Source organism: Mus caroli, chromosome 12 (genome assembly GCF_900094665.2).
Source record: "Mus caroli chromosome 12, CAROLI_EIJ_v1.1, whole genome shotgun sequence".
Taxonomy (NCBI): Eukaryota; Metazoa; Chordata; class Mammalia; order Rodentia; family Muridae; genus Mus; species Mus caroli.
The window spans coordinates 81,574,086-81,593,030 of record NC_034581.1 but is presented as its reverse complement, the minus strand read 5'-3'; the positions used below and the strand labels follow the sequence as shown (position 1 = coordinate 81,593,030).

The 18,945-nt window shown below is 47.8% G+C and overlaps 2 protein-coding genes across 4 annotated transcripts in view; one reads left to right on the top strand and one right to left on the bottom strand.

The window, feature by feature from the left end:
• Positions 1–1,148: 1,148 nt before the first annotated feature.
• On the bottom strand, positions 1,149–12,747 carry Gstz1 (glutathione S-transferase zeta 1). Of its 3 annotated transcripts, none has more exons than XM_021179659.1 (9): positions 12,618–12,747; positions 7,933–7,984; positions 6,721–6,788; positions 6,169–6,249; positions 5,702–5,827; positions 4,309–4,387; positions 3,782–3,834; positions 2,834–2,883; positions 1,149–2,172 (listed from the first exon to the last, which is right to left on the bottom strand). In XM_021179659.1, exons 1-9 carry the CDS (start codon positions 12,630–12,632, stop codon positions 2,046–2,048), a joined length of 651 nt encoding a protein of 216 aa, XP_021035318.1. In that variant the 5' UTR covers positions 12,633–12,747; the 3' UTR covers positions 1,149–2,045. The 3 variants fall into 3 exon arrangements, with proteins under 3 accessions (XP_021035318.1, XP_021035319.1, XP_029340379.1); XM_021179660.2 differs by lacking the exon at positions 12,618–12,747 and adding an exon at positions 8,221–8,321; XM_029484519.1 differs by lacking the exon at positions 12,618–12,747 and adding an exon at positions 8,076–8,129.
• Pomt2 (protein O-mannosyltransferase 2) overlaps positions 12,395–18,945 on the top strand; it is a 41,293-nt gene continuing 34,742 nt past the window's right edge. The window contains exon 1 of the mRNA XM_021179657.2: positions 12,395–13,282. Within this exon, the coding sequence (XP_021035316.1) occupies positions 12,825–13,282 (458 nt within the window). The 5' untranslated portion in view covers positions 12,395–12,824. The remainder of the gene's footprint in view (positions 13,283–18,945) is intronic.

The following is an 18,945-nucleotide window of genomic DNA, read 5'->3' as shown; positions in this document are numbered from 1 at the left end:
TGGGTCTGGCTTCCAGTACCACACAGTGGCTCCCAAGCTGTTATTCCTGTTCTAAGTTAGGATCACCTGTCTTCCTCTGACCTCTTCAGGCACCAGGCAGGCACATAGTGGGCATACACATATGCAGGCAAAACACTCAAACATTTTAAAACATAAAAATAAATCTGTGGCAGAACATTACAAGATGGGAGCTAAGGGAAAATTAGATTTATAGCAATGATGGGTTTATTGCAAACAGAACTGTACTGCTGTTGATCAGAGTGCTATACATACTCTGTACAGAGTAGTCTGTATGGGGAGTGCTGTCACCTAGTTAGTCCAAGCTGGAGATGGTCAAGCTGTCTACACTGCACAGGAAGGGGGCTAGTTCCATTCCCAGCATCATTCATGAGTGGACTTCCTCAATATGCTTAGTCCTGGAACTAGTTCAGGAGTATGGCTTCTCCTTAGGATGAGTAACTGGGTCGAGAGCACCAGCAGATGTCTCTGTGCTGGTGTGGACATAGAACAGCAGTGCAACTCCTAGCTCTGGGAACCCAGCTGGCCACTAGATGCTTTCCTGCTTCTTAAATCTTCTCATCCTGGATCTTGTTCTCTCAGATAGGCTCTGTGCTTATTTCTCTTCCTAACCCTAGTGGGAGGAAAAGGCTAACGAACTATTCTGCTGTGTCTAGACATGATTTCTAGCCAGTGTGAATGTTCATCTTCTGAGACCCAGCTCAGTCTTAGCTCAATAAGTTGGAGGCCTGCCTTCAGCTAATGACTAATACCTTCAACTAATGATGCAATGTAAATGTTTTCTGGAGTCAGGTTCAATAAGAAATGAAGGAATTCAGACTTCCCTATTGTACTTTTGGTAAATTTGCCCAACTTGTTTTGTTAGTTAGTTTGTTTTGAGGTAGGGTTTCTTTATATGTAACTTTGACTGTTCTGTAACTCACTCTATAGACCAGGCTGGCCTCGAACTCAGATAGATCTGCCTGTCTCAGCATCCCAAGTGCTGGTATTAAAGATATGAGCCATGACCACGTGGCTTTGCCAGGCATTTTAAACTTTCATCCTCATGCAATCTTCTTGGCTGCCCCATGACAGAAAGTGTCTTGGTCTCTTCTCTGCTGCTGTGATGAATTGTCCATGACAAAAGCAACTTAAAGGAGAGAAGGTTTATTTTAGCTCATGGTTTCAGGGTACAGTCCATAATGGCAGGGAAGTCAAGGCATCAGCGTGAGCAGCTGATCATAATGCACATGTGGTGGTCGCTTCACTCTTTCTCTACTCTTCTGGGCCCCAGGATCCTCTGCCTAGGGAATGGTGCCATCCATGCTGGGTGAGTCTTCCCACCTCAACGGTACCAATATAACCCCCCAACAGACATTTATAAAGGCCCTTCTCCCTGGTGAGTCTAGCTTTATTTCAAGTTGACAACATTAGCCATGAGAGCCGGTCATGTCTCTGCCTACCCCCTCCTAACACGTGACAGATAAGAGGATTAAGGCAGACTGTAGTGACTACAGTGCAAGCAGAAGGAAGATATATGGAACTGACTTAATGTTGCTAGAGAAAACTCTAATATGGGGACCTGGAAGAAATAGCCTGGACTCCATGAATCTGCTGCTTCCTGAGGAAAGAGCTCAAGTTCAAGTCCTCTGCTATAATGCATTCATTTCTGGGCCTGTTCGGGTTTGAATAAAAAGGCATATAGGGAGTAGAACTAATAGGAGATGTGGCCTTCTTGGAGGACGTTGTGTCTCTGGGGGCGGGCTTTGAGGTTTCAGATTGCTCACACCAGGCCCAGTGTCACTCTTCTTCCTGCCTTTGGATCCAGATGTGAATTCTCTGCTACCTCTCCAGCACCATGTCTGCCTTACATGTGCCTTGCTTTCTACCATCATGATAATGGACTGAATCTCTGAAACTGTAAGCTAGCCCTAATTGAATGTCTTTCTTTTTCAGAGTTGCCATGGTCATGGTGTCTCTTCACAGCAGTAGAACACCTAGCATCTGGGCCTACTCCCTTCCCGGTACCAATGGGCATGGTTTGAGAGCTAAGTCCTCAGCTCGGCAGGGGTATCTGGCTGTCGACGGGGGTGAGACACTTGGAAAACCTCTAAGGCCAGCAGCGCCTTGTTGATGTGACTGATGGTAGGGTAGGGGCTTAGATCCACCTTGAACCTGTGGCAGAGAAACATTTGTAAGCCAAGGCTGTCAGGGACACTGCTGTGGGCAGTGTAGAAAGTAGAGGCAGGGCTGCATGAGGTTCAGGGGCTCTGAAAGCAGTCCTGCCACATGGGGAACCGCATTGGCTGGGATGCTCTGGGTAGGGCTGGAGTGGTATCGTCTAACATCATAGACCTCTCTTTAAGAAATGACAGCTCTGAATTCTGGTGTCAGGCATTTGTATAGACTGGCCCATCACCCACATTACTAGCTTCTTAGGGGAGGGAATGCACCATACATGCCCATATTCTAAAGAGCAAGCATGATGCCTTCTGGCGGGCTGATGGAGGGAGGTCACAGAGCTCACTTCTAAGCAGACACTCCACATTTGGGTACAGCAGTGTTCTTGGAAGTGGTTCCCTTAGATAGGCCTCCTCTAAGGCACAATGGCTGTCTATACAGGGTCACCCAGGCTATAGTGGGAATGGTAGGGGTATTTCAATGATTTCTTCTGCCACGTCTCTGCTAAGCCAGGGCAGTTGATATGGCCTGGTGCAGTGGCTCCTTGGCAGCTAAAGAAGGGTTCACACGAGACATTATCTCAGTATCTCAGTAGTATATGTGGAGGTCCTGATGGAGGGGGAAGGTGAAGGAGAATGGCAGAAGTTTTTCTTACCTTTCAGCATTTGCCACTTGGGGCACTAAGCACACATCAGCCATGGACACCTAAAGGAAGGTCAAGGGAGTTTGCACAAGGATTATCACCTAGACTCACTGGCAAGGCTGGCTGTACCCGCTGTTGACTGTACCAGAGCTGCCAATCCAACTTCCTGTATGCTTCGTTTTCCTATAATCCCTAGCACTCTCTCACTGTCTCCTCTGGAACTGCCTGTTCCTGTCACCCAGTGCTGTAGCATTTCTCCCATGTCAAGTTTCCCTGACAACCAACCAGAGAAGGCCTAACTGCCTTAGTGGCTATCACTGTGCTTGTTGAAGCTACCACGACTAGACACTTAATGAGGACTCCTAGCAGATAAGGAACCATAGAACCAGACTATCACAGGCCCAAGGCCTTATTCTACAGGCATCAAGGGCTCCGTAATCCTAGAATCTCTGGGCTGTGAAGGAAGGGATAGTCTAACCCTTCAGCTGATGCCTGGACCACTTCACTGAGTCAGAAGTGTGTTCTGGCCTGGACACCTCACACTACCTCTACTGCAGTAGTTCAACCTTCCTAGTGCTGCGATCCTTTAATACAATGCCTCATGTTGTGGTGACCCCAACTATAATAATAGTATTTCATCACTAATTTATTACTGTAATTTTTCTACTGTTTTGAATTGTAATGTAAATCTGATATCCAATATATTGGATATGTGACCGCAGTTAAAGGGTTGTGTGAGCCCCAAAGGGGTCACAACCCACAGGTTGAGAACTGCTGCTCTAGAGGCGGTGTAGGAATGAGCTGAGGCATTTCCACAAACTGACTGCTCAGAGCAGAGGTTTATACAGGAGGCTGGCCCCAGGATCTCCTTAGGGTAAGGAGTTGACTGGGTCTACATAGGAGAAATGATGGCCTGGGGTCAGCACGAAGGCCACAGTGGGCAGGGCTGGGGCCACTTACCTCATCTCCTACGCAGTACTTCCCTGCTGTGCTCTGCAGAATCTTCTCCAGGGCTGTGGGGAGGCCACGTAGATAACATTTATATCAGCTTCTCCAGGGCCTGGCCTCCATGGGCGGACAATGAAGAGCTAGGCTGGGGCATTGGGCAGAGTCTAGTGTAGGGACTATGGTAGCCAGGACTGAGAGGAATGCTCCCCATGGCTTCTCTGTCTAGTCTCAGAATAGACAAACCATGCAGTTGGCCAAGGCAACAGCTCTCACAGACAGCCTAATGTTCTGAAGACTGGCACTGTGGTTGGAGTACTCAATGGCTGTCAACCAACTCTGTGGGACTGAGCACAGGCCTCCAGGCGTGGAGGTCACAGGCGTTCTGGAGCTTGAACATGCTTGAGCACCTGCCTGTCCACAGGCCTCTGCTGCATTCTACAGTCAAGGTCAAAGCAGTCTGGCAAGATGCTCAGAGCTCTGTGTGAGGGTTAGTCCCCTAAGAGGACACGCTGGGGCAGCTCGTAAGAGTAATGACTCACCGTTAAAGCCAGAAGTAATAACCTTTTGGGCCCATTGCATCTGGTTCTCCTGTCCCACTTGCTTCAGGACAGACAGGTTCTGCACAGCTCAAGAGAGAAAAAGTCATTGCACTGGAAGCCAGCCTGAGTTTGCTCCTCTGCCAAGCCTCTGCAGGGAAGCTCACTGTTCCCTTTGCCCTAGCTGTTTACCTGTTCCGCTCCCTTTTGGACTATATGGTCCCTTCCTTCCATGAGGGCTCTGAAGGTGGAGGTAGTCACCTTTTTGGGCTTCCCCAGTGATTCCAGGTACTCCGAAAGCCATGTGAGCTTAGTAGCAATATGCAAGAATAGGTCTATAGGATGCTGGTATGACTGACAGAGATAGGCACAAACCAAGGCTTCTTTCTCTCAATACTTCCTCCTACTTGGTGTCTTGAAAAGAGAAGCTATATGATACGGGGGGTGGGGGGAGCAAGCCAGGCATGTTGGACTGGCTTCTAGAGATAATGACTAGGGTGCAGTCCCCATTGTTAAAAACAGAAAGGTAACGCAGGAGTTGGGACACAGATGTACAGGGTGAGCTTGGTCCTTGCTCTGATAGTATTTTGCTGTGTCACCCTGCAAAGTCACTGCTCCTTTTTAGAGCCATTACCTTACAAAGTAGAAGTTAGCACAGGTGAATGATTTTAATACTTGCCTTTCTATTTCACAGATGAAAACTTACTTTATAAAAACAAAAAAACTTTACAAGAATCCTAGCATTGGCATACTGTGGAGATGGAGGTTAAGTCTAGACTAGGGGAAATTAGCAGATTTGGTAATAAAGCAATTTACTTTCTTTGCTTCTCAGTGTTATGAAAAGTTCTTTTTACACTATGCTGGTGTACTGAGTCACTATGTCTGAAAATGTATGTAGCTTAACTTTAAAATAATTTATTACTAAAATATACTACGATGAAAAATGACTAGAAAGAAGACACCAATAGACCTGCCCAATAGGGCTGCCATACTCGTTCAGTCTGTAACAGACTAAACAAAAACCTAACACAGTTATCTGTGAAGCATAGAGAAGGGAAGTATGGTAATGCAAGGCCTACCTGCATGTGTGCTATAGAGCAGATGACCAGGAGCTGCCCAGGCTGGAGGCTGGAACTTCCCCTGCTACCCTACCCCTTTTCCTGCCTCAAACATCTCTATGCTCCCAGGCCTAGAAGCAGAGTTAGGGACAATGCTGATGGAAGACTTCTGGGATCCCTGGCCCCTTCTGCCATGTGGTCTATGTCAAGGCCCCTGGGAGTTTTTCTTTCTTGCCCTCTTTCCCCATCCACAGTGGAACACCTCCCTGTGGCTCATCACTTTGGGTATGAAGGGCTGCCTGAGAGGTGCACAGGGTGCAGGTGTAACAGTGCCTAACCTGAAGGGGCTGGATGCCACTAGCGATGAGGTCAGAAATCATGCGCACGATGGCTCTTTTCTGTGGGTCCTGAGGCAGGAGCCGTGGGATAGGCCGAGTCTCTTCCAGGTACTCCATGATGGCCAGCTGTTCAGAGGGAACATTGAGGCAGGGAGAGGGCTTGGGATCCCTGGACCAGAGGGGAGAGGCCAGCAAACTCCCCCCCCCCCTTTTTCTTTCTTTCTTTTTTTTTTTTTTACAATGAATGGTACCACCACTCTCCCCTACGCCCTCCTCAACTGGAGCACTATAAAGGTCCATTGGGGACCTTGCTGGACTTGGGTCCCCACATGCTTAACCTTCCTCTCTCCTTCCCTCTACCATACACTTAGTGATCCCTGTTATGCTTGGTCACTTGTAGGTTAGTTAGGAAGAGATGTCAGGTCCCCTCATTCAGAACTCTGCCACCCCCAAGCCCTCTAACTTACTGACTGGCCAATGGTGATTCCATCAATTTTCAGCGCTGGCACTTGCTTCATGGGGTTCAGGGTCTGAAATTCCTCAGTGAACTGTGGGGACAAGGCTGTGGTGAACAGGGTGGCCTTGCTTGTAGCTTAACACAGAACCAAGCAAGTAGGAAAACTGTAGACCTAGCACTGATCCATAGTCCTTGTCCTTGGAGGACTTGGCTCCTAAAACCAAGATAACTTCTAGGGAATCCAGGCAGTGTCCTAGGCTCAATGGTCCGGCTTTATGGTTTTCTTTCTGTACTCTTTACTGTGGTCACCAGGTCAGCTCCTACCTCACTCACTCATCCATTGAGGGCCCAATACAGAAAAGGCCCCATTACCACCTACCCTAAAAAAAATCAGGCACTGAGCCCTTCCCATCCTACTATTGCTGCTCAGGAGAGCCAGCTGCAGCCTCCCAGTCACAGGAACCATGAAGTACAGTTTTCCTTCTAGGCGACAGCTAGTCCTCCAGCTGGTACCCCTTCAAGGTCCAATCCTCATGTTGTGAGCCTGGGACAGCCTCCTTACCTGTTGCCCGCCATCCTTTATGAGGTTGATGGGCACTATCTCATAGTCAATGCCTTTTAACGCCAGAGCTAGGAGAGACCAGAGAGGAGTTAGGGAATGCCTTCTGGCTAGACTCTGCCCTCAAAGGCAGCCCTCCCAGGGTGATGCCAGGGGCCTCCCCTCTGCTGGTCAGCTCTACTGTGGAGTAAAATTTAGGCTGAGAGAGGCCAAAGCATGTATGCTCTACAGAGACAGCATCCATAGTGTTTTGACTTTGAGCTCAGTTAAGGGAGAGCCTTTGGAACCCAGGAAAGGACTGTGAGGTAGGTGACTGAAGACAAGCTACTTGGATTAAAAGCCTACCATATTCAATTGGTAGGTGTACGGCCTTGGTTCATGTACCTTAGTGAGTCTCTGTGTTTCAGTTTCCCAAATCTGACAAGCAGCACCGTGCAGTAGTTCAAAGTGTGGGAATGGGCTAGGGGTGTGGCTTAGTGGGAGGACATGAGCTTAGCACTTTCAAGGCTGTGTTGTCAGCATTAAATCAAATGATTATAGACTTGAGCCAGACTATATGGTTCAAACTGCAGGTTTTCTTCTTAGTAGCTGCATAATCAAGGGCAAATTACTGAACCTTCCTGTGCCTTAGTTGTCTCGTTTGTACAATGGGAACGCTAACAGTGCCCCCTCCTATGATGGCTGGGGTGGAAAGAGTCATGCACACAAAAGCACTAGGCATAGACTTTTTTGGAATGCACTGCTATGAGGGTAGCCTTTGCCAACAGTTGTGCTCACTGGAGAAGCGAGGGTCAGCCCTGGACTCAAGCAGAGAGCTCTAGTGTCTATGCTCCTGAAATCTCTGTGGTCAACTCCAAACAGTTGTGTTTGATTAGCCAGATCAAATAATAATAAGATAATAATAATAAGAACAGAGCGAGGCCAGCTGCTCTCCTACAGGTTACCAGGGACCTCTGGATTTTGTGAACCTGTTCTAGGCATGGTTGCTAAGGGCTTCTTGAGTGCAGTGTGACAGAAGTAGCAGCCCCGAGGTGAAAAACAACCCCTCTTCCTCCCACTCCCACTGTCCTCTTGTTGGACTTTCTGGCTGGACGTGACATTCAGAGATGGAGGCTCCAGAACAGGGGCGCTGGTTGCTGGAGGGAGCAACGGGACAGGAGGGAGATATGAAGTCCTCTGCCCCCCTCTCCCCTCATCCGGAAGCTGAGCTCTTACCAATTCGAACTCTCCATGAACAGGAGCTTCGGAAATAGGAGTAGAGGACAGGCTGTGGAGAGAGAGAGGAGGAGGGTGGATATTAATTTAGGCTTAGCAGGTTTCCAGCTGTAGGGCGCCTCTTGTTGGAAGCAGGCACGGACCAGCTCACAGGAAAAAGACAAGCACCACTTTCTTCCCATGGCACCGGCCCTCCTTCCTCCAGGGTCGTGGGTCCTAGGTGGACTGCTGAGTTCCTGAGGATCACGGGCCTCTCAAGAGGAAGCAGCTTTCAAGTGTTAGCCTTACCTTGTCAGCCATAGTGCAGTAGCTTCCTAAGGAACTTTTTTTCTCTGACAGAGCTAAGGGAGGCAGGGGGCGGAAACCAGGGGTGGGGTCTCAGGAGCCAATGGGAAAACGGCTAGACGGGCACCAAAGAATCCTGGACTCTGGTCAGAAAGGGAATCTTTTTCAACTTGTGGCACTGGGGCAAAGAGTGTAGCCTGGCTTTGAGGTGAAGTATGTGGTGAAATGGCTCAGCGCAGGCAGGCTCAGGGTCCAGACCTGAGACAGGAAGCAGCAGCCTTCCGTGACCAGAGACAAACTCCTGCCTTCTCCTGGTCTTCAGCTCCTTTGTTCATAAAACAAAAGGCTGCTCTAAAATGCTGGCAGAACTTCTTTTGCCCCTGGCAGAGAGATGGGCCTTCTTATTTATTTTCATGCTTTGTTGTCTCTGGAAGCTCCCCATTCTCGGAGGGCCTCATAAAAATAAATGGCAGATATGCCCATTTGCCACAAAGGAGAGGTTGCCAGCTGGAGGTCCCCAAGGGTCCTGTCTGAATTTTGTAATGCCAATGGTCCCTGATTTACCAGTGTTCTACTTAGCAACTTTTCGACTTTATAATGAAGAGAAAGTGATATGGTGCATTTGGTTTAAAAACTGTACTTCAAATTTTGAATTTTGGTCCTTTCCCAGGCTGGGCCATGGCAGTTAGCTACAGCTTGGTAATAGTGGGCTGGAGAAACTGGGGGGAAACCCTGCAGTCTCTAGTGTACCCTGCTGTGTTTTTGTTTTTGTTTTTGTAGGTTTATTTTTAAGGGGAGCTAGAGAGATGGCTGGATGGTTAAGAGTGCTTGCTGCCCTTCCAGGAGTGGAGCTTGGCTCCCAGCATCCCCATCAGGCAGGCAGCTCACAAATGCCTGTAATCCCAGCTCCAAGAGATTCGATGCCTGGTCTTCATGGGCGCTGGCACTCACCTTCACATAGCTACATGCAGACAATAATACACATAATTAAAATAACAAAGCCAGATCTCGGGGCCTAGCAAACACAGGAGTGGATGTTCACAGTCAGCTATTGGATGTATCACAGGGCTCCCAATGGAGAAGCTAGAGAAAGTACCCAAGGAGCTAAAGGGATCTGCAACCCTATTGTTGGAACAACATGATGTACTAACCAGAACCCCGGAGCTCTTGTCTCTAGCTGCATATGTATCGAAAGATGACCTAGTCGGCCATCAATGGAAAGAGAGGCCCATTGGACTTGCAAACTTTATATGCCCCAATATAGGGGAATGCCAGGGCCAAAAGAATGGGAATGGGTGGGTAGGGAAGTGGGGGGCGCTATGGGGGACTTTTGGGATAGCATTGGAAATGTAATTGAGGAAAATATGTAATAAAAATATTTAAAAAATATGCATGAACCTTCTAAGCGGGGAAGGTACTGAAATGGGGCTGAAAAAAAAAAAAGCCAGATCTTTGAAAATAGTTTCTTTCTTTTTTTTGGTTTTTGAGACAAGGTTTCTCTGTGTAGCCTTGGCTGTCCTGGAACTCACTTTGTAGACCAGGCTGGCCTAGAACTCAGAAATCCGCCTGCCTCTGCCTTCCGAGTGCTGGGATTAAAGGCATGCGCCACCATGCCCAGCTCTGAAAATAGTTTCATCATTAAAAAAAATTAATTGTAGATGGCTGTGAGCTGTCCTATGGGTACTGGGAATTGAATCTAGGTCTTCTGGAAGGGCAGACAGTGCTCTTAACGACTTAGCCATCTCTCTAGCCATCTCTCTAGCCCCAATAAATTTTTACCATATTTTCAATGTATGACTTATTTATCTGGATGTTTTAAACCAGGATATTTCACACACAAACCTTGTCTTTTTCCCCTTTAAAGCTTCAGGAGACTGTGGCTTTAGCCTCTTAAATAGTAACCACTTATTGGAACAGATCAATGGCCCCTTTTAGGATGAGCACGCCCCCTGATCTGCCAGTAATTCTGTTACATTTGGGCCCCTAGAATATGTGAGCTAAGATTAAAGGGAATGGAAGTTAATTTCTCGGGTGCTTTCTGGGTAGCCATTTCATAGCAGGACTCAGGAACAGACAATAAGCACGCATGCACCTTCCTGCAGACAATATCCACAAAGATGCGACAGAAGTCGACACTCAGATCACATATAACTCCCCGGACCACAGGCATTTCACCTACGTTCCCCTCCTTCTGCTGTCTCCTCAGACCAAGATACTATGTGAAGCAGTTTCCCTGTCCCAGGGCCACCAACACAGAAGTCCACAAGAGCAAGGCAATAAGTAGGCCCAGGTTCTCTCAGGGCAGCTCCCAAGCCCGGGGGCCTGTGCCTCCTAAGCACCTTCTGTGGGGAAAGGGAGGATGGGCATGGCTAGAGCACAGGTGATGCAGCCAGTGTCCTCGGAGGACTTGGGAGACCACAGTGCATTCTATTTGGACAGGCATCTCTTTCTTTATCTAGGAAGGCCAGGGGAGCACTGGGCCCAACAGAGCTTAGAGACACTGACCACGAGGGAGTGGCAAAAATGAGAACTGCTGAAGAGGATGCCTTATGTAGTACGTGTCACACACCTGGCTGTGCTAAGGGTGCCTAGAGTCATGTTAATTACTCCTACCCACCCCATGGCCCTTCAGCAGGAAACGGAATCTTTTTTTTTTCTTTTTTGGCTTTTTCAGGACAGGGTTTCTCTGTGTAGCCCTGGCTATCCTGGAATTCACTTTGTAGACCAGGCTGGCCTCTAACTCAGAAATCTGCCTGCCTCTGCCTCCCGAGTGCTGGGATTAAAGGCGTGTGCCACCACCACCCGCCTAGGAAACGGAATCTTACCCTGCATCTATTATGTTTTTTTTTTCTTTATATATCATTTTAGTTTCTTTTCCTGCTGCTATGATAAAGCGTCCCAATAAAGGCAGTCTAAAGAAGAGTGGTTTATTTTGGCTTATAATTCAAGATGTAGTACGTCACTGGGGGGTGGGGCTTGGGGGAAGAGCAGCCTGAAACAGCTGGTAAGTAACGGATGCATCCACGGCATGAAACAGAACAATGCTGTGTGTTGGTGCTCAGCTGACTTCCCCCTTATTATGGGCCCAGCTAGACCCAACCCAGGGAATGGTGTCACTCTCCCACATCAGTTAACCTGATAAAGACAATCCTAACCCTCTCTGCAGAGAGTCTGGAGGCTTGTCTCCTATGTGCTTTTAGATGCACGGGGGAGAGAAATCACAGCTAAGCACTAAACAGCAAACCACCTGGCGATTTTTGCTCCTGAACAGCTACTTTTTAATATCAAATAGAATGTCCATTTAATTAGCACTGGGAAGGATCATGTTTCCAACTCAAACATGCATTCTGGCGACTTTAAATTTGCAGGTTTTCCATTGTGGGAGTCTCGGCCCATGCTAGGAGCTACGTCAGTTGCGTACATCCCTAGCTGTTTTTATACCATTTCTTACATGATTAAAATGCTGAAAAATTACATCTGTATGTGGAAAATCTATATTAACCGGATGCAATGTCCTTTGCATCTAATGTGCCGCCTTCCTACATAACGGCCCTCCTAAGAGACTCAGTTTTAAGTCCCTTATAAAACACACTCGCAGCTCCATTCCACCAATGGCTTAAATACAAATGGCTCTAGGGTGGACTAAAGAAGGTGGACTAAAGAAGTTCGACTTAAACCCTGGACGCTCCAAATGCCACAGCCTGGAATCCCAGCACTTGGAAGGCGAGGGCAGGAGAGTCAAAGTTCAAAGTCAGGTTGGGCTGCACTGCAAGACCGTTTCTTTTCTTTTTTTTTTTTTTGGTTTTTTTCGAGACAGGGTTTCTCTGTGTAGCTCTGGCTGTCCTGGAACTCACTTTGTAGACCAGACTGGCCTCGAACTCAGAAATCCGCCTGTCTCTGCCTCCCGAGTGCTGGGATTAGAGGCGTGCGCCACCACGCCCGGCGCAAGACCGTTTCTTAGAGCCAAACCGACAAAACTAGAAACCTGAGCAGACACTAGGAGTGATTATTAACGTCGTTAAAGAGTCACATCTTTCCCCCTTGCCTTAGGTGCATGCCTGGACCACCAGGTCCCCTGAGAGACATACGCAGGGCGCCGCGATACTGCAAAGTAGGGAACCACGTTTGAAAGCCCTAGAAGAGGTCTGTCTACCCGAAGCAGGGAAGAGCGCTATTGGACGCCCCTCAAAAGCTTCCAAGTTTAGCCTTCCCGGTCCAATCTACCACCACCATAAGGTTCAGCGGCCAGCGCGCAGGTGTAGAGTGAGCGGGCGCGCCGCAGTGCACGCCGGGAGTCGTTGTGGCGCGACGCGAAGAGGCGCGCTCTCTGCCCCGCCCCCCCACAGCTCTTCTCCGCGTTTCTCAGGAGCGACCCTCATCCCCGGACGTGGGGCACAGACCTTCCCGGCTTGCATCTCGCCCGGTCGGCCGGCCAAGAAAGTCAGCTCTCGGGACTAGATGACTGAGGCCTAGCGGGGTCCAGAGAGCGAAGGTTGGACTAGATGGCCTCCCTCCCTCGGGCTGGCCCCGCCCCCGCCCCCTGAGCTGCTGGGAGTTGTAGTTCATGAGCCGTCTCGAGTTTCTCAGTCCTTGGTCCGCCTCCCGCAATGCTCTACGCCTCAGGCCGCCTCTTAGCCGCCCGGGCGGCCACCACACTTTCCGCCCCGCCCAGAGCCCGGGGCCCGGCGCTCCGCGGCAAACGGAGGGAACTACAAATCCCATGGCACCTCGAGACGCCCTCTTATGACCCCTTGACGGGGCAGCGGACAAGACCCGGCGTGCCTCCGGCCCGGAGGGTGATCCTTAGGAAGGGGAGGATGCCGCCGGCCATAGGCGGTGGCCTAGCGGGCTCCGAGCTGCGTCCCCGTAGAGGCCGCTGTGTGCCGCAGGCTGCCAGAGCCGTGAGCCGAGACGTGGTCCCCCAGGCTGCAGCACGGAAACTTAAACGGCCTGCTTGGAGCTCGCGGCGCTTCCAGGCGGCAGGGTGGTGGGCCACGCTGGCTGTGGTGACGCTGCTGTCCTTTGCCACCCGCTTTCACCGGCTGGACCAGCCGGCTCACATCTGGTAAGTGGCGGAAAGGACTTGGCGGGCACCATGGCAACTGAGAGGGAGTGACGCCACCCTCTGATTGGCCTGAAGGCACGAAGTGGGCGGGATTCATCGGAGGCGCGACAGGTCCTTGGCGGTAGAGAACTCAGTTGTATTTGGAGGGGAGTAGGGGGTGACTGGGGAACGCTTTCCGGTGTGTCAAACCTCGGAGAATAGGTTTGCCCTGGTGGGGGTCCCACACTCGGAGTTTGCAGGAGTTGTTCTCATGTCTTCTAGTCACCTGGCTTTAAAATGGTGATACTCAGAGGTTCTTTGAACTTGGCTCCGAAAATAGTAAATTCGTAGAACATAATTTTCCCAAAGCACGATTTTCAAAGAAAAAGATTCCTATAGAGTAAGGATAGTTTGGGTATCAGGAGATGGCGGCACAGATTCTGAGCAACAGGTCTGGTGTTATCCTGTGAGAATTATTTTCTAGGCCTTACTTTGTATGATACCGATGGTGGCTTGAGGCTTGGTTCAATTCCATTTCCCAAGCTCACAGAGTTACTTGATCTTTAGCTGGAAGGGATGTTTTATCTTCTCTATATCACCAAACAGAAACTTAGCGGAGAAGGTGTCACAAGTGGATCTTACTAAGAGCAAGCAAACACACTGACAGGGCTGCTCCTATAGGAAACTAATAAATTAACTGTGAAGCTAATTAATAAATTAGGTGCATTTTATGACTGTTGGGAGCTGTAGCTACTGGGTTAGACACAAAGGTGTAATCACAGGAAGGGGAATGAATATCAGCACCTTTAGAGTTAGGTTCCTCCACCCCCTGTCAAATCCTACTATACATGACTATACCCCAAAGAGATAGGTGCACCCACAGTGGGCTACATATGGCCAAGGAGTAACAAGTTTGGGAAATCTATTTTATCACAAGCCTTAATTAGCTCTGTTCTCGTAGGAGACATTGCCATATCTCTTGTTGCAAGCACAGCCCTAAGAAATGGCCCAGGTCAAATGTAGTTAGGGCATCCTAGGTACATTCTTGGCACATGTGTGGTTGTCCAGGACATTGTGTTTTGTTTTGTTTTGTTTTTTTGTTTTTCGAGACAAAACTCTGTTTAGCCCTGGCTATCCTGGAACTCACTCTGTAGACCAGGCTTGCCTCAAACTCAGAAATCCGTCTGCCTCTGCTTCCCAAGTGCTGGGACTAAAGGCGTTCATCACCACTGCCCGGCTGTCCAGGACATTGTTAAAGGACTTTCTCTCCCAACTGGCTTTATTACCCCTCCATCATGCATTGCCTTGGTTTCTGGCAGATGTTTCATGTTAATCCACAACTCTATTAGCTACTCAGATCAGCATGGCTGACAGAGGCAGAAACCACATCTGTTCAGTTTGTCTCATATATGATCTAATTACGGCTGCTGTCAGCGAAACTCCAAGCAGTGGGGTGATGGGCCCTGGACTCAGCCTCTTACGAATAAGTCCTGATGAGGGGCCAGCAGTATGAATATAGTCTAAGAACAGTCTACCAGTTAATGACCTGTGCAAAGCAGTTTAGATTGATTCTGATCTTTGGTATCATTGGCGGTAATTACAATGCACATCCCATGTCTAATGGAGAAATATTCTGTGGCCCATTCCTTAAATACTAACACATTAGCTGAAGAGATGCAGGTCATTCAGTTCAGTTTTATGTGGATCATCACTTACTCTGATGTAGACCACCACTGCATTGATTTGGTTAAGCCTCATAGGCAGTATTATTGAGTGGTTGAGCCTCCATGACTGTATGGGCATAGCTCAGGTCCCTAGTACTTTAGAGATGCATATATGATACATTCTATAGAGTGTATAGAATGAGAGAAAGTTGTACCATCAGTGCATTAGCAAGTGTACCAGTGAGCTGTGTTTTTGAGAGTTGGTGCTGATGTCATCAGCTACATCAGAGTAGCTCAAGACTGTCCATGTCGATGTTCATGAGTTCTGTTTGCAGCCACAGGTTGTTACCATCATCAGCTGCCACTTGTCTTAGGTGGCCCATCTGAATCTTATCTGGCTTTGGGGTTAGACTTAGAGGAGAAAGAGAGAATTAATGTTTCCATTTCACTGCATTGTATCTCTAGTGCTCTAATGTCTTTCTTCTTCATGGTTGTTTCATTCCTACAACTCTGCCCATGAAAGTAGTGTGTGCCACACCAGTTTCTGTTTGCCTTTTCTCCTGTTGTACACTATTTCTATCCAGACCTTTTTACCATGGGCATTGTTAGGAAACTCAGAGACCTTTTATGTCTTCTGACACGGGTGGCATTGTGTGAGACTTGTACTTAGCCAAGTATTGTGTTTATCAAACTCTAGGCCATTTGACTCTAGTAAGACAATATAGGAGATGAATCTAGAATTAAATATGAGTATTGTCATCTTCCCTTGCCCTTCTCTGTGATCTAGAGTGTCACTAAGAAGAAAGACATACCATGGTCATGGAAACCCAAGTTTGTCTGAGTAACTTGGTATAGCTCCTCTCCCTTTTCCTGATCATTACCCAGTTGGTAGTCATGAGGAGATGACTTTTTCTGGGGATGACTACATTAGGACAGGATTGCTTTTTAAAAGTGTGTAGGCCAGGAGAAGGTGATGGAAGGACAGTCAGAAACCTTGTTAGTTGGTTTCTGAGGAAAAGTTCAATGCTTGACAATATCAGTTGTGTATTGATGATGGGAACATGGGTTATCTGTTTATTACCTTGACTGTTGGCTCATTGTTTCATGACCATTATGACAAAAAGGTGTACCACTGTCAGACTTAGATGGTTTGGAAAGCTAATAAGAGGACATTAATTTTAAAGATCACAGTGGTTTCTCCAAAGTCATGGAACTAGAGCCTTAGCCTTTCTGTAACCCGACAAGGCAACAGCAGCAGTGAAGTACTAGTGAGAACCTCAGCTGGGAACAGAGTCCTGATGCACTGTGTCTTAAGAGCAGGGAGTCAATGCCCTATGCAAAGCAAGTAGCCAGCTTTTGGCAGGAGTTCTGGTATACCATGGTGGCTTCTGCTTCAGAGACCCATGGTCCTTTAAAATTTATGCTCAGTCAGTTCATGCCACCACATTTGTTTCTCCACTGGAGCAATATAAGCAGCTGGATAGTGTAGGCTTGATTAGGAACTTCTAACTAGTCATATCAGAGTACATCCTTTGTGATGGGTATCTGCATGAGTAATCCAGACTACTCCATCAGTGGGCAGACAGTTTCCACTTCGCTGAGAGCATCTTGAGTTTCTCAGTACATAGTCTTTCAATTGGTTTGTCAGACCCTTCAACTCTGATTGCAGCCAGCCAGCCAGAGTTATCTTACTTACTTAGGTTTGCTATTGCTGAGATGAAACACCATAACCAACTCCGGGTGGAAGGAGTTTATTTGGCTTATACTTCCATATCACTGTTCATTATCAAAGGAAGTCAGGACAGGAACTCAAACAGGGCAGGAACCTGGAGGCAGGAGCTGATGCAGAGGTCATGGAGGGTGCTGCTTACTGACTTCCTCATCATGGCTTGCTCACTCTGTTTTCTTATAGAACCTAAGGCCACTAGCTCAGGGATGGCACCACCCACAATGGGTTGGACCCTCCCACATTAATCACTAATTAAGAAATGTGCTACAGAATTGCCTACAGCCTGATCATCTGGAGTCATTTTCCTAACTGAGGTTCTTAGTGGGCTTTAGTTTGTGTCAAGTTGACATAAAACTGTCCAACATAGGGCTAGAAAGATGGCTCAGTGGTTAAGAGCATTGACTGCACTTCCAAAGGACCTGGGTTCAATTCCCAGCAACCACAAGTGTCTGTAACAGGGCATCCCATACCCTCACACAATCATATATACAAGACAAACACCAATACACATTAAATAAAACAATGGCAACAACAACAGAACTATCCAGCACAGTTGTCTCTAGGTCAAGGCGGCTTCTGCTACCCAGTGGATAGCATCTTAACCCCCAGAGGACTAGGTACTGGCATTGTAAGGAAGGTCTGCATCATGGGCTCCGCTGACCTGGTAACTGTGTCTCAGGGAGTGGACTAGGTAATAGTTTTTCCCAAAGGGACACCTGCTGCTTTATGTAGAACAGAGAAGCCTCCTGGGCCTTTTGTTCCAAACTCCAAGATAATCTATTCTAAAGAGGAAATGGGAGGAACTCTGAGGGGTTTGTAGGGTAATGCACTCTTACAACAGAAGCTAATAACTGGCCTTTTAAGAGTGTATTTAGTATCTGTGTTCAGCAGGTGGCACTGCTATCCTAGTGACTAGCTTAGTATTCTAGCAGTGCTTAATGGGTATGTGTTTGCCTGTTCACTTGTGTGTGTGTGTGTGTGTGCGCGCGCGCGCACACATATAGAGGTTGATATTGAATATCTTCCTTAGTCTGTCTCCATTCATTTTTTGAGAGATGAGCTCTCTCTGAATTCGGAGCTGGCAGGCCATTGGGCTCCTGGGATCTTGTCCCTGCATACTCAATGCTGTGATAAAGGGCAGTCTGCCATACCTGCTTTTTACATGGTTGCTGGGGATCCACATTCAGGTCCTCAAGCTTCTTTAATAAGTAGAACAGAGGAACAGTTTCTACTCCTGCTGCCCACTGCTTCATTTGGGTAAGAACATTCACCACCAGATTTCAGGATGTCTTCTCTTGTATTTGTATCTGACTCAGCCCTATCCCTTTTTGTTCAGAAAGCTAGGCACGTCATCAGCCTATGTTGGGCCCCTCCTTGACAGGTCTTAGATATGTTTTAGCTTGTTTGTAAACTAAGAATTTAACTTGCTGTTGTTTTATGGGTGCTAGTAGAAGAGAAAGTCCTAAATCAATGACAGTGGAATTTATTAGGCATGGCACAGAAAGGCCTGAGTACAGATGAGCCAGGCCCTCGCATTCTTGACATACTCTCCAGGCTGTAAGAGCCTGAGAGAGCCATGGAGAACTGCCTTTTCTGACACAAGTAGTAAAATCCAAGAAGAAATGTGTATGCTACTATTGATTTTATTTGAGAAATGTTTGAAGTAAAAAGACTTCAAGGCTAACAGAAAATATTGGGAAAGTTCATTGTCCATATGTGTGATAGAATTTCTAAGTCCTCTCTGTATGTTATCTGAGTTGAACCCTAATACCTCCTGGGAGGGGCATGAAGAGCACTGTTGTTTCATGTCACAACATTAGTAGCTGATGGAGCTGCGGACAGCTCTCCTTTCTTTGGTTTCTTTTGCTTACTCTACTCTGAATTCTCTCTTTAACATCACCATGTTACTGTTGGTAGTTCATTGTGTCCTTGGCTAATGTTGTAGCTTTAGTCTCCTGCCCATCTACTGGATCCAGTGAATTTAAAATAATAAATAAGACCTGAACGTTCTTTGGGAAAGCATGACTACTGATACGGAAGTGATGCCTGTTCTGGAGGCTGACTTGGGGCATGGTCACTGGAAAGCAACCCCTCCTTTGAGCTATAGAAAGAAAATATTAAATAGGCCAGCTTTGCCATGCTGTGGCTGCTTTGTAAACCCTCTGTGCATGAAAAAGCTGATGTGGCTGTATGGCAGTGTTGCGGCCTGCCCGCAGTCCACAACACGAACGGTTCAACTGAGAATGGCAGTTCAGGCTGAAAAGAGAGGAATCTAGACGGGGCGGAAGAAA

What these genes read in the sequence shown, in the direction of transcription:
- Gstz1 (XM_029484519.1), bottom strand. Translation starts at nt 8,114, where the DNA reads ATGGGAAGAAAGTGGTGCTTGTCTTTTTCCTGTGAGCTG. An exon ending in TGTCTTTTTCCTGTGAGCTG is followed by an intron (nt 7,985 to 8,075) that starts GTCCGTGCCTGC and finishes CTCTCTCCACAG; the next exon opens with CCTGTCCTCTACTCCTATTT. An exon ending in TATTACTTCTGGCTTTAACG is followed by an intron (nt 3,835 to 4,308) that starts GTGAGTCATTAC and finishes GCCTCCCCACAG; the next exon opens with CCCTGGAGAAGATTCTGCAG.